At 46.8% G+C, this 14,561-nt stretch overlaps 1 protein-coding gene across 2 annotated transcripts in view; it reads left to right on the top strand.

Moving 5' to 3' along the window:
• Positions 1 to 2,382: 2,382 nt before the first annotated feature.
• samd13 (sterile alpha motif domain containing 13) overlaps positions 2,383 to 14,561 on the top strand; it is a 79,552-nt gene continuing 67,373 nt past the window's right edge. Inside the window, exons 1-2 of one of the 2 annotated variants that reach the window (XM_063064779.1) lie at positions 2,383 to 3,323; positions 3,458 to 3,915. In XM_063064779.1, the coding sequence (XP_062920849.1) occupies positions 3,460 to 3,915 (456 nt within the window). In that variant the 5' untranslated portion in view covers positions 2,383 to 3,323; positions 3,458 to 3,459. Of the gene's footprint in view, positions 3,324 to 3,344; positions 3,916 to 14,561 lie in introns of those variants that run through there. The other variant, XM_063064780.1, reaches the window with a different exon arrangement.

Here is a 14,561-nt window from a genome sequence, read left to right on the forward strand (position 1 = left end):
GCCAATTGGCCCTGTGAGGCTGTTACGTCACTGAATAAGAAGATAATCAACACTTCTTACACGACGTGAAAATTGCATGGCAGTTTGATTTTTTTTTAATAATATGCGAATAATAAATATTTAGAATAAAATTTGAAAAATCACACATACTTTTGATTTTATTTTTTAATTGAAGGGTATAATGAAATACAGTACAACAAACAAAATCTTTCATGTTTCATAAACTTTTTCTAGCTGTGTCCAATTCCAGCTGCATGGCCACAAAGGCTATGCGCGTGGGGGCATTTCAGTTCCAGCACGGCCGTGCACCTGCACAGCTTAGAGGGAAAAGTAATGATACCTCATCTAATCTTGGCCTAGATCAAAGTTCAAAGTAAATTCATTATCAAAGTACTTATATATCACCATATATAACCCTGAGATTCAATTTCTTGCAGGTATTCACTGTAATACAATGAACACAATAGAATCAGTGAAATACCACAGCCAACAAGACGGACAACAACCAATGCACTAAAGACAACAAATTGCAAATACAAGAAAAAAAGAAATAATGATAATAATAATAAACAATAAATATTGATAACATGAGATGAAGAGTCCTTGAAAGTGAGTCCATAGGTTGTAGGAACAGTTACAACTGGACCCTCGACTTCCTGACCAAACGACCACAATCAATAAGGATGGGACACAACACCTCTGCCAGAATTATCCCTGACGCTGATGCCCCACAGGCTGATTCCTCAACCCCCTATCTCTGTACACTTAGGACTTTATTCCCTGAAATGTAGGAGATTGAGGGGAGATTTGATGGAGGCATACAAATTTGATGGAGGGGTATAGATAGGGTTAATGCAAGCAGGCTTTTTCCACTGAGGTTGGGTGAGACTAGAACTAGAGGTCATGGGTTAAGGGTGAAAGCTGAAAAGTTTAAGGTGAACCTGAGAGGGAACTTCTTCAGAGGGTGAGTGTGGTGCGAGTGGGGAATGAGCTGCCAGAGGGAGTAGTGAATGTGGGTTCAATTGAATAATTTCCGAATAGTTTGGATGGGTACATGGGCAGGAGGGATATGGGGGGCTATGGTCTGAGTGCAGGTGGAAGAGACGAGGCAGAAGGTCAGGTCGGCATGGATTAGATAGGCCGAAGGGCCTGTTTCTGTGCTGTAGTGCGGGATGACTCGAGGAAAGGCACATGGAGGGGAGGGGCTCTGAGGGTTGTTGGCCGAACGTGGGTTGAGAAATAGCAGGGGGATGGCATAGACCAGAGGGGCCGAGGGGCCTTGCTTCCGTTCTGTTTAACACGATGACTCTGCGGCTAACAGGCAGGTAGAATGATATCCCATCTAAACAGGCAGAGCCGACGCCGAGTCTATTGGCTCTCGCTCTCCACGCCCGGGGTGCCATAGTTCCTCGATCACACCGTGACCACACGCTGGAACTGTGGAAGGCACACTGCATAAATGCAAGCGGCATTGACAACAATAAAACATCAAGTTCTTTCACATCTTGTCCCAGGGATTTTCTCTTAATGCGGGGACTCGGCCCGTTGTAAATAAAATCGAGGCAGGGGCTATTGTTCGGTGCCCGTGACCCGGTCAGAGTTAATGGTGAGGATTTTTACCCCGTGGGCTATTGTAGGCGATAATGGGGCGCCGTGACTCGGGGATACGCGAGGCGCAGGTCCCTTTCCGGAGGGTGGGGAGAGGCGCTGATTTTTTTTTCGCTCTTGAATGTGGAGCGGGCTGGTGAAGACGGTGTTTTTTTTTGTCTGTCAGCGGCTGTCCCTCTCTGCACTCCCCCGTGCTTTGCAATCCGCCCGCCGGCAGCGAGATAGCAACGGCATTGAGCGTGAAAATAATAAAAAAAAGATTTTGAACAAAAACTAGGCAAAAAAAAGGGGGGCAGGTTGTAGGCGACAGGCGGGCTGTTAAAGTCAACAAGCAACAGGAGTATGGAGAGAGGGGTAGGGGGATTCTGTATGTGTGTGAGAGAACGGGGTGTTGCAGAGGTACACAAGAGATGCAAATACCCAGAGGAGGAGAGGGTGGTGGGGCGGGATTTACTGGCTCAGGTGCATCGCTCTCGGGGCCGGGCACTAAACCCCCGCGGGAGTTGGCCCTGGTTCCGCGGCCGAGACTGCCGCTGCCGCACGCTGTCCCGGTGATCGCGCCGCGTTTTGTGCGGACGCGGAGTGATCGTGTGCGGGCGTGCGTGTGTATATGCAAGTGTGGGGTGTTGGTATGCGGATTATTAAGACACAGGAGTGTGGTGTATCGAGGGCGTGGTGATTGTGTCAGAGTGCACGAGTGTGAGGGCTGGTGTGTGAGTGTGCAAGATCAGACGTGCGTGCGTGTGAATATAAGTATGAGCGCGCAAGATCAGACGAGCGTTTGAGTGTGGAAAAGCAGATTGTATGGACGCGAGTGTATGAAATGAGCGCGCGCGATTGTGACGACGCGGGAGAGTGTTGATTAAGTGTGCAAGACCGTGTGCGTGGATTTCGGCGTGTGAACGTGTGTGTAGGGAAGTTGGTGTGTGTGAACGCGCGCCCCTGAGTGTGTGTGGGAATGAGAATTGCGAGTGGTACCATTGTGCGAATGTGTGCGTGTAAGTTATGGGTGAGTATGTGTTTAAGTGCATGTTTGTGTAAGTATGCGCTCGTGTGTTTGTGAGAGTATGTGAGTGCACTGATCAATACGTGTGCGCTGGGTTTTGTGAGTGAGTACGCGTGTGTTTGAATGGGCTATGTTTTATGGCTTTGTGTGTAAGTGTGCGCCGGTCTTTGTGTGAGTGTGAGTCTGCGTGTGAGTGTGCACTGGGTTTTGTATGTGCGTGTGAGTGTGCGTGCCGGCTTTGTGTGTGTGTGTGTTGGAGCGTGTGCACCGAGCTTTGTGTGCGTGTTTGCACGGGGCTTTGTGTGTCGGTGTGTGCGCGCCGGGCTTTGTGTGTGAGTGTGAGTGCGCGTGAGCACACACCGCTGTCGGGACCCCGCGCCGTCCGTTCATTCTCCGCAAACAGACCTTCCTCAGCGAGTCCGTCCGCACCTTATGCGGGGACATTTGTTTCTGCTAAGTTTTATTCTGCGGCCGCATTGCAAAACCCAGGCGCAGTTACCAGCGCCGGGCGCTCTTTTCCCAGACATGGGCGCAGTTGGTTGCAATGAAGGATTCTTTTGCCAGGAGAGCCGGTTTGGAATTTTCTCCGCTTTCGGCCGAAGATTTTGCCTAGTGCGCTAGACGGGGGTCGGATACGCAGGCGTACAACTCATCTTCCGCCTTTCTTTATTTTTTTGAGACAGTTATTTTTGAAGAAGAAGAAAAAAAGGCAAAAATTATAACCCATTCATTTGATTCTTTTTTAATTCGAGAAGCGGCAGATTTATAAATAGATGCCTGCGTGTCTTTTTGTTTAAAGTTGTGTGTAATTACCTTTTTTTTGCTTTTCTTCTCTTGCTGTAGGAATGGAGATTAAATACAAAGAGTGGATTCTGGAAACCATCGACTCTTTGCGGTCCCGCAAAGCCCGGCCCGATGTGGAGCGGATTTGCCGGATGATCGAGCGCAGGCACGGGCTCTCGCCGGCCGAGACGGAGCAGCAACTGGACAAGCTAGTGCGGGCCGAGCTGGTGGTCAAAGTGGCGTACAAGGGCTCCAACAGTTACCGCAACGCTGCCAAGTGGTACAAGAGCAAAGCGAGGAAGGGGCCGGAGAGCGGCGGCGGGCTCCCGCAGCAACCCCCGGACACGGGTCGACGGGCGCTGGCCAGCCGGAAAGTCGGCAACGGGAGGCTGCAGCTCGCCCTGAAGCGGGAGCTGAGCCGCGGCAGGCTCCCGCACGCCGGCTCCCCGCAGCCGCAAGTCAGGGCGGACGGTGCGAAAGTCTCAAGCGCGTCCTGCCGGGCTTTTCCCACGAACAAGGTCGGTGAAATTATTTATTTCCCTTCCCGTGTGCATGCCCCTGCGCGCGTATTGTATTTATTTCCAAAGCCACCCTACACACACATACAGCTGCATTTCTTTCTCCGCCACTCTTCTCTCTCCCCCCTCCTCTCTATACATTGCAGCCTAGTGACCCATGCCCCCGGCGCTGAGGCGGCAGCCAGATTGTAAGCTGGGGGGGGGGGGACGGCAATTCTGCACTCGCGGGGCTCCGGATCTGTTATTTCTACTGGAAAGAAGGTGCATATTTGCATTGCATTCAGACCAGTTGCAATAATAACATAGGCACCACGGGTACGCAAATTTTCCCGTGTCCGGCGTAGCCTTGGGAAAGGGAGGGAGGGACGGGGTGCGTGTTGGCTCGCAACCTGGACCACACGTTTGTCTTCTTAGCGCCCTATTAGCATGCAGATAAACTATCCATCATATTATAAAACTTTTTTTTGAGGGGTGTTTGCAGGGACAGGTTGACTAAACTTAGATACAATTGTATTAAGAGATAGCAAACGGTGTCCTTGCACAGGAAACACCACCTTCGAAGCACGGTGGTCTCCTTTCACTAGCTTTAAGCCCCCCACCCTCTTACTAATTGAGTTCCATTACTACCTAGAGCTCCGTAACTACATCTCCCAGAAACGCTTGCGTACCGGGTTTCTGATATTGCGGGACCATTGAAGATTCAAATATGCATTGAATTGGGTGCAGCCGGGTAATTTATATAACTCTAGGTTAGCGGTTTGTAGATTTATTTTCAACGGGAATGCCTCGGGGTTGTTGTTCTGTTTTATATTTGCAACCAAACGTCACCCGGGCAGTGGGAATACGTTTGAAGCCGTTGCTGTTGCAGTCTAGCCGCCTGCGGCGCTGGGCAGGCTGGGAGTTGTCGTCCTCGGTGACGCCCGCGCCGTTGCGCCGAACGGGGGTGTGGACTACAACTCCCACGCTGCAGTGCGCCCGCACAGGTGCTCTTGATTGACGGCTGGCTTGGCGTGAGGAGCGAGAGGAAAGACCGGAGAAAGATCTGTGGCAGTGGGAGAAGGTAGGTATGAGGAGACGGAGGTAGAGGGGCTCCCTGCTAGCGTGGAAGCCGCTACTTCAGTGCAATTCTGTGCATCATAAAAATTGTGCTCGCGTTTTTATAGGTTGCAATTATAGGTCAAAGTTTGTTTAAATCTAATATTTTAACAAGATAACTAACAGTAATTGGGCAGACGCTTCTGCATTGCATCAAATTCTGACATCCAGGTCATGCATAGGTTGAGAAATATTACAGACAGACAAGGCCTAGGAGCGGGAGTCTGTTGTATTTTTGCTGTATTTTGTGTTGTGCATACCTGCTTCTATCATTAACTGCTGTCAGTCTTAAATTAAACCCATGTTCCTTCTGTGTTCTTTATCTGTCAAGTTCCAGTTGTTTTGTTGTTGAATGCCTGTGGACCATTTGAAGTTCTTGGATGCATGATGCAGAACCTGGCACTGCATTTTCCATCCATAATATTGCCCTTAAAGGTTGGATAAGTCAGTGTTTTGTGATGCAGATATATTCTGCACAACCTACGTTTCTAGTGTAGATGTTTGTTTGTTATGTGTGTGTCTTATGATCTAAGTGAGCACGGTCTTTCCAGGACCATGATTGTTCTTGGCAAAGGTTTCTACACAGGTGGTTTGCCAGTTGCCTCCTTCTGGGCAGTGTCTTTACAAGACGGGTGACCCCAGCCATTATCAATACTCTTCAGAGATTGTGTGCCTGGTGTCAGTGGTCGCATAACCAGGACTTGTGACGTGTACCAGCCGCTCATATGACCATCCGCCACCCGCTCCCATGGCTTCACATGACCCTGATTGGGGGAGTTGCGAGGCCGGTGCCACACCTTCCCCAAGGGTGACCTGCAGGCTAGCGGAGAGAAGGGGCATTTCAAATCTCCTTGGTAGAGAGCTACCTCCACCCCGTCACCACATCTAGTGTTGATGAGCCCCTGTTATTCCAAAATGGAAGAACCACTCTCCCCTGCTTTTTTGTGAATAATTTTTTAATTTTTCAATTTATTTAGAGATACAACGCAGATTAAGTCCTTCTGGCCCTTCGAGCTGCGCCAAGTAGCAACCCCTGATTTAACTGTAATCATGGGGCAATTTATAATGACAAATTAACCTACTCACTGGTCTGTCTTTGGACTGTGAGAGGAAACTGGAGCACCCGGAGGAAACCCACGCATTCCACAGGGAAGACATATAGAGATTCCTTACAGATGCCGTGGGGACTGACCTTCAAACTTCACTCTGAGCTGTAAGATTGTGGTAGCCGCCATGCTACCGTGGGTTGCTGTGGGATGTTGAAATATAGAGAGACTCTTTGCACTTACTGAGACTGACTCATCTCTCCAGTCAGTGTTGTGAAAGAAAGCATGGATAATTTTAAACTTCCCCGTGGTGTGGGAGTTGTCAGACATCCAGTGCATTTTGAAATGATTTCTCTTCACAGTTCTATTTTTCTGGTCCTGGATATCACTGGAAGAGTTCAGCTCTGCTGGTGCATTGTTGCAGAGTTGCACGTATAAAGTATGGTAGTGAGGTCACTCAAGATGAGTGTGATGATCTCCTTAGTGGAAAATGCCTGTGCGTGACTTTGTTTAACACTGGGGGGGGGGTCTGATGCACAGGCAGCCACCACAAGACCCTTGACAGGTCAGGATCAGGGTCCAGTGACATGGAATGCAAGACAACTAGGAACTCTTCATTGCTTCAGCCTTCAGCCACCTTCACTGCCATTGTATTGTGTCTTCATCTTCCACCAACTTCACCATTGAGGTCTTGGTTAGATCGCTCTTTGTCTGGAATTCCACCCCCCCTCCCCAACATTATTACCATGGATAACCCTACCATGAGTTAAATTCTAGATGGCTAAACTCCAGATGGTATTCCTATCGAGATCTCAGGAACTCACAAGACTCTTCACCTAGACATTTTGAGGGACCTTGAACAGAAGAGCAAGAATGTAATGCTGAAGCTTTATAGGGCATTGGTCAGATGACGCTTGGAGTATTGTGAGCAGTTTGGGGCCCCTTATTGAAGAAATGATGTGCTGGCATTGGTGAGAGCTCAAAGGAGGTTCATGAGAGTAATTCTGTGATGAGGAGTGTGTGATGGCTCTGGGCCTTTACTTGCTGGAATGTAGAAGAATGATGGGAGATCGTATTGAATATTGAAAGGCCTAGATGGAGTGGATGTGGAGAGGATGTTTCCTACAGTGGAGAGTCTAGGACCAGAGAGTACAGCCTCAGAATAGAAGGATGTCCACTAAGGTCAGAGATGAGGAGGAATTTCTTTAGCCAGAGGGTGGTGAATCTGTGGAATTTATTGCTATGGGTGGCTGTGGAGGCCAGGTCATTGAATATATTCAGAGTTTGATAGGTTCTTGCTTAGTCAAAGTGTCAAAGGTTACAGGGAGAAGACAGGAGAATGGCGGATCAGACTTGATGGGCCGAATGGCCCAATTCTGCTCCTATGTCTTATGGGCAAGGTGACAATACCTGTATACTCAGTTATATGGTCGTAGAGGAGTACAGTATGAAAACAGCCCTTTGGCCCAGCTTGCCCATGCCAGCCAACACCCATTTCAGCTAACCTGTTTAGTGAGTTTGGCAAAGTTCGGAAACATCGTAAACAATATCCATCTTTCCTTGAACCTTTCAAGAAATTTCAGAATCAGGTTTATTATCACGGACATACAGTATGTTGTGAAATTTGTTCTGTGGTAGCAGTACAGTGAGATACAAGTTACAATAACTAATACTGTATATAACCATGGATTCCCTTCATTTATTTGGGATATTATGCTGCTCAATTGGGACAGGAGACTGTTGCTGAAGTTCCGAGTTAGCTTCAGTTGCATGCACTTTGTGTGGCTGTTAGACACTACACTGTGCTTTGAGCGAACAATTTTTAAATAGTGTCAGTTGCGTGTATTTGTGTTCAGAAACTATTTGTCACAATAGTTGGCAAGAAATGAGCAGCAAGACAATACAAAACTGTTCTACTCATCGTGATTTCAACTACTGAACCTCGGAGATGCCAGAAATGACCGGGAGTGAAAATGAAACAATTTCACTACTTCAACAGATTAGGACCTATGAAGAATTTGAAGGTTTCGACAATTGCCTTGAATGTTACAATAAAAATGAAGGTTTGAAGGATGCAATTGTTGAAAGCATTGTATGAAGGCAGTCCATCTTCTGCACCAGGTGTTTGTGCTGATTTTGTTCATTTCCTGTCAAACAAGAGAACGTGGTACACGGGATAATTTCCTCTGTTGATAACTATTAGGACTAATACAGTTCTACAGTAGTATTAATAGTGTTCTAATTTGTTCTGTATTTTATTTAAATATATAATTTATTGCTCAGTTAAACAGTAGTTTGCCTTTTTAACAATTAGAAACATAGAAAACCTACAGCACAATACAGGCCCTTCAGTCCACAGTGCTGTGCTGAACATGTACTTACTTTAGAAAATACCTAGAGTTGCCCATAGCCCTCTATTTTTCTGAGCTCCATGTACCTATCCAGGAGCCTCTTAAAAGACCCTATTGTTTCTGTATTTCCATGAAGCTTTGGCTAATTGTGGCATTCACTTAATTGGACCAAAATGTACTGGAACTGAAGTGTCCCAATCAACTGGAATCCACTGTGAATAAAAAATAAATTCAGTGCAAAAAGAGCGAAGGAGTGAGATAGTGTTCATGGTTCAATGTCCATTCAGAAATCTGATGGTGAAAGGGAAGAAGCTATTCCTGAGACATTGAGTGTGTGTCTTCAGGCTCCTGTACCACCACCTTGATGGTAGCAATGAGAAGAGGACATGTCCTGAGTGATGGGGGTCCTTCATGATAGAGGCCATGTTCTTAAGACATTAATTTTTGAAGATGCCCGTGATGTTGGGGAGGTTAATGCCCGTGATGGGGCTGACTCAGTTTACGACTCTCTGCAGCTTTTTCCGATCCTGGTCAGTGACCCCTCCATACCAAATGGTGATGCATCCAATCAGAATGCTCTCCATGGTACGACTGTAGAAATTTGCTCGTGTCTTTGGTGACAAACCAAACTGCACAATGTTCTGTTTCATGCAAAGAGCAATGATGCTCTCTCATTTTGGCTTTTTATATTTGCAGTTGCTTACTTGGCCAGTGAAGTACAGTTTCACAGAGCTATACGACGTGGAGAAGCCCCTTCTCCATGCTGACCATCATGTTTATCTGCCCTAATCCTACCTGCCTTCATTATTTCCATATCCCTCAGTGTCAGTCAACTACCTATCATAGTCACAGAGCACTACAGCACAGATACAGGCCCTTCAGCCCACCTAGTCCTTACCAGCGTGGTCTTCTCACCAGACACATTTACCTACTCCGAGACTGTATCTTTCTAAACCCATCCGTATTTATGTGCTTATCCAAACTTATCTTAAATGTTATAATTGAACCCATATCTACCATTTCTGCTGGCAACTTCAGAGTGAAGAAGTGCCTTCTCAGGTACCCCTTAAATATTTCACTTTTCACCTGTGACCTCTAGTTCTGGTCTCACCCACCCGCTGTGGAAAAAGCCTGTTTGCACTAACCCTACCTGTACCCCTCAGAATTTTCTATACCTCTATCAAATCACCTCTCAATCTGTTATGCTCCAAGTCCTAACCGATTTAACCTTTCCTTATATCACAGGTCCTCCACTCCCAGTAACATCCTTGTAAGTTTTCAGTCTTATGGATATCTTTTCCTGTAGTTAAATTCAGAGTAAATTTATTATCGAAGTACAGATACGTCACCATGTGCAACCATGAGGTTCATTGGCTTGCTGGCATACTTAGTAAATCCAATCGCCGTAGCAGAATCAGTGAGATACCACACTCATCAGGGCTGACAACCAGTGTGCAAATGGCAACAAACTGCAAATACAAAAGGAAAAAAGGAGCAGCAGTAATAATAAATAAGCAATAAATATTGAGAACATGAGACCAAGAGACCTTGAAGGTGAGTCCATAGGTTGTAGGAACAGTTCAGTGATGGGGTGAGTGAAGTTATCCCCTCCTGATTCAAGGGGCTGATGGTTAAGGGGTAATAGCTGTTCCTGAACCTGCTGGTGTGAGTCGGGAGACTTTTGTACCTTCTTCCTGATGGCAGCAGTGAGAAGTGAGCATGTCCTGGGTGGCGGGAGGCCCTGATGATGGGTGCTGGTTTCCTATGACAACACTCCACGTAGATGTGCTCAATGTGGGGAGGGCTCTACCCGCGATGAACTGGGCTGTACCCACTACCTTTTGTAGGATTTTCCATTCAAAGGCATGGGTGTTTCCCGACATGCTGTGATGCAGCCAGTCAGCATGCTGTCCACTGCATCTACAGAAGTTTATAGCACATCTATAGAATTGCATAAAGAACCAGAATCTCCACAACCCAAACTGCAAACAATACTCCAAACTTTGGCCTCATCAACATCTTGTACAACTTCAACATAATATACCATCCCCTGTACTCAGCACTTTGATTTATGGTCAATTAAAAGCTTTCTTTATAACTCCCTCCACCAGTGATGCTGCTTTCAAGAACTCGTTTACCTGTATTCCCTATTCCCTTTGTTCTATTGCATTCCTCAGTGCCCTGCCGTTCACCGTGTAAATCCTACCCTGGTTTGTCCTCCCAAAGTGCAACACCTCACACTTGTCTGCATTAAATTCCATCTCCCATTTTCCAGCCCATGTTTCCAGCTGGTCCAGATCCCACTGCCAGCTTTGATAGTCTTCCTCGCTGTCCACTGCACCCCCAGCCTTGGTGCCTGTTTGCACAATTTGTCTTCCTTTGTACATCGGTTGTTTGTTAGGTTTTGCATTGTTTTCTTTATTTTCTTCTGAATGCTCACGAGAAAATGAATTTTGGAGCAGTATATGGCAATGTATATGTACTTTGATAATAAATTTACTTTGAACTTTGAAGTATGCTGATGAAGCTTTTCACATTATCATTCAAATTATTATGTTCAGTGCCTCTTAAATTGGGTGGTGGGGTGGAGATGCGTCTCTACCAAAGGAGATGGAAGGTGCTTCTTCCCTCTGCTAGTCTGCAGGTCACCTTTGGGCGAGGTGTAGCACCTGCTTAGCCCCCCTGATCAGCGTCACGTGAAGCCGTGGGAGCAGGTGGTGGATATCTCAGGTCCTGGTTATGTGACCACTGACGCCAGGCAATCTCTGAAGAGTATTGATAATGGCTGTGGTCAATCCACCTTGTAAAGACACTGCCTAGAAGGCAATGGCAAACCCCTTCTGCAGAAAGGTTTGCCAAGACCGATCATGGTCAGGAGACCACAGTCACCTACGTCGTACGACGTGGCCCAGAATGATGATGCCTCTAAAATGTTGTTCCTGTTCCTGCTTCCGCCCTCTCTTCTGGCAGCTCATTCTAACTATTCCGTGTGGAAATATTTATCCCCGAGATTCCCTTTAAACCTCCTCCCCTTAGAACCACTTCCTTTAGTTTTAGACCATCCTCCCAGGGGAAGCAGGCTGTAACCGTCTCCTCTATTTATGCCTCTAGAGCAGGGGTTCCCAAACTTTTTTTATACCATGGACCCCTACCATTAACTGAGGGGTCTGTGGACCCCAGGGCTGGGTACCCCTTCTTTAGAATAGAATATAGAATATAAATATAGAATAGAAAATAGAATATAGAACGGTACAACACAGGGCCAGTCCCCTCTGTCCACAATGCTGTGCCGAGCCAATTAAATTAGTAATCAAATGGCCAACTTAACTAATCCCTTCTGCCTGCACAATGTCCATATCCTTCCACTTTCCTCACATTCATGTGCCCAGCTAATCATCTCTTAAAGGTCTGTAATGTATCTGTCTCTACCACCACCCCAGGCAGCACATTCCAGGCACACACCATATCTGTGTTTTTTTAAAAAAAAATTAAACAAACAAACAGGTCCTTCACATCTCCTGAAATTACCCCCTCACCTCAAATGCATGCCCTCCGGTATTAGACATTTCAGCCGTGGGAGAAAGATGCTGCCTGTCTATGCCTCTCATAACCTTCTAAACCTCTGCTAGATCTCCCTTAGCCTCTACTGCTTCAGAGAAGGCCGACCCTTTCTATTCCGTCCAGCCTCTTCTGATAACTCAAGCCGTCCTGCCCAGTGGGGGAAGCGTCTGATTATTTGAACTGCTGTAAGGTGATGAGCTCTCTCTGGGACGATGCTCCACACCATCAGGGAGAGAAGGTGCTGTCATAAAACACGGAACAGCACAGTACAGGCCCTTCAGCCCCGTTATTTTGTGCTGACCCTTTACCTGCTGGCTACTAAAACAAAATCTTTACGCTGCCTTAAAAGATTCTTCCTCTGGGCGGTTAATCTGATCAACCACTCTGGTTATCTCCCCCACCCCCTCTATGTATTGCCCCCATCACTGCACTGTAAACAATTTAAACCACTCATTATGATACTGTTTATACTGTAAATACATACTGGTATTTATTCTCATTTTACTTTCACTTCCAACGTGTTTTTGTATCATCTTTTAATAGTTTTTTGTTGCATGTCTCATCCTGACCAGCACACCACAACAAGTTCCTAATCTATGTAAATGTATATGGGGAATGAAGTTGATCCTTGATCTTTAACCTGCTCTGAGGTCAAGCTAATCTTTCCTCCCATGTGCGAGGCCTCTGTCAGTCAGGGTCGATAATGGATGCTGCATCCCAGCTGTCTGGATACACAAGCCAGGGCAGTACAATATGGACTGCAAGCTGTTCCCCATGTAGCAAGCTCTCCTTCTCCACGCGTCCGATGAATCCAAGGGAATGACAGTTTGGCACCAGCAGCATTGTTGGGAGTTGCCAGTCTGTGTGAACTCAAAGCAGGATTGGCTTAAGGGACACCAGCTCTGGATTTTTCCCTCGGGGTTTAGTCCCCAAAGCCTTGCCCGTGAGTGGGTACAGCTGCAAGGCAGCGGAGGTTTGAGATCAGAGTTTTCCTTCTCAATGATGAGCTACCAACCACGGCTGACGAGTCCCATCTGCCCGGAGTGACTGGTTTTAAAGCGCCAGTAACCGGCATTTGCCCCTTCTCCTGTCGGTAGAAACGGTTCTGCCAGGCTTAGTAGCTAAACCACACGTGAAGGCCAGGAGCTGGACGGGTTGTCAGAGGCTATTTGAGATGCATGCTTTTGGAACCATTTAATAAGTAATAAGAGCTTGTCCCTTTTACCACCCCTGGCTACAACAGTCTTATGGAGCATCTCCCACAACCCACTGTTTTTCTATCATGCAAGTGTCTACCTAATAGTCACTTATGTGTCCATAATGTGCACAAACCTGGCAGCGCGTTCAATCATAAACCAACTCTGATTTATTTTAAGCTTGAAATCTTTGACATCACATCAAGAGCTGTCTTTATTCCACTGTAGTCGGACTCCCGGATAGGCCGGCATGATAAGATGGACTCTTGACCTCACAATCTACCTTGTTGTGGGGAGAAGGCAGGAGGATGGAGTTGAGAGGGAAACTAAGTCAGCCGTGATTGAATGGCAGTGTGGACTAGGCCAAATTGCCTATGTCTGTTCCTGATTCTTGATGTCTGGATGGGAGCTTATCTACCCATCCTAGTCCCAGTGGGTCATAATAGAGTTGCAATCACCACGTCAGGTTGGCTGCGTACTATCACCGGGCATTGGGGCGCCACAGTAACGACGCTATTACAGTGCGGGGTGTTCCAGAATTTGGAGTTCAATTCTAGTGCTGTCTGTAAGGAGTTTGCACATTCTCCCTGTGACCGCGTGGGTTTCCTCTCAAGGTCCGAAGACGTGCCGGTCAGTAGGTTAATTGGTCAATGTAAATTGTCCCGTGATTAGGCCAGGGTTAAATAGATGGGTTGCTGGTCAGTGTTGCCCGTTGGATGGAAGGGCCTGGTTCACACTTTCGCTAAATAAAAATAAAAAGTCATACAGTCGGCCCTCCTTATCTGCGAGGAATTGGTTCCGAGACCCCTCACGGATACCAAAAAACGTGGATGCTCAAGTCCCTTATTCAGCCTGTCTCAATGAAGTGGACCTTAGGACCCAGCGGAATCCCGGTCCTTATTTAACCTGTCTCAGTGTGGTGGACGTTAGGACCTGGCGGTGGAGCTCTGAATCCGCAGTGTTTCTGTTCACGAAAATAATCATGATCACGATTTAAAATAAAGTGGAAATAATAAAGCGATCGGAAAGAGGTGAAATGCCATCGGTCACTGGAAAAGCGTTAGGCTACAGTCGGTCAACAATTGGAACAATTTTAAACGATAAAATGAGGAAGGCCCTGCCCCGATTAAAGCTACAATTATCACTAAGCAACACAGTGGTTTAATTATTGGGTTTTGGGTTTTTGATCCTCCACATCAACCCGGCACGGATGGAGAGCGCACTCGGGAGCGGTCTGTCACTGGATGGAACTTGGGAATTTCCGTTCCCGAGCCTGGCGTTGAAACATACGTTTCTTAAGTGTTTTATATGCATAGAAAGGTATAATATATACTATATGAAGACAAACGTTTGACTAACTGACACTAAATAATATTGGATGTACCTGTTCCGACTTA

This window comes from Mobula hypostoma, chromosome 12 (assembly GCF_963921235.1).
Source record: "Mobula hypostoma chromosome 12, sMobHyp1.1, whole genome shotgun sequence".
Taxonomy (NCBI): domain Eukaryota; kingdom Metazoa; phylum Chordata; class Chondrichthyes; order Myliobatiformes; family Myliobatidae; genus Mobula; species Mobula hypostoma.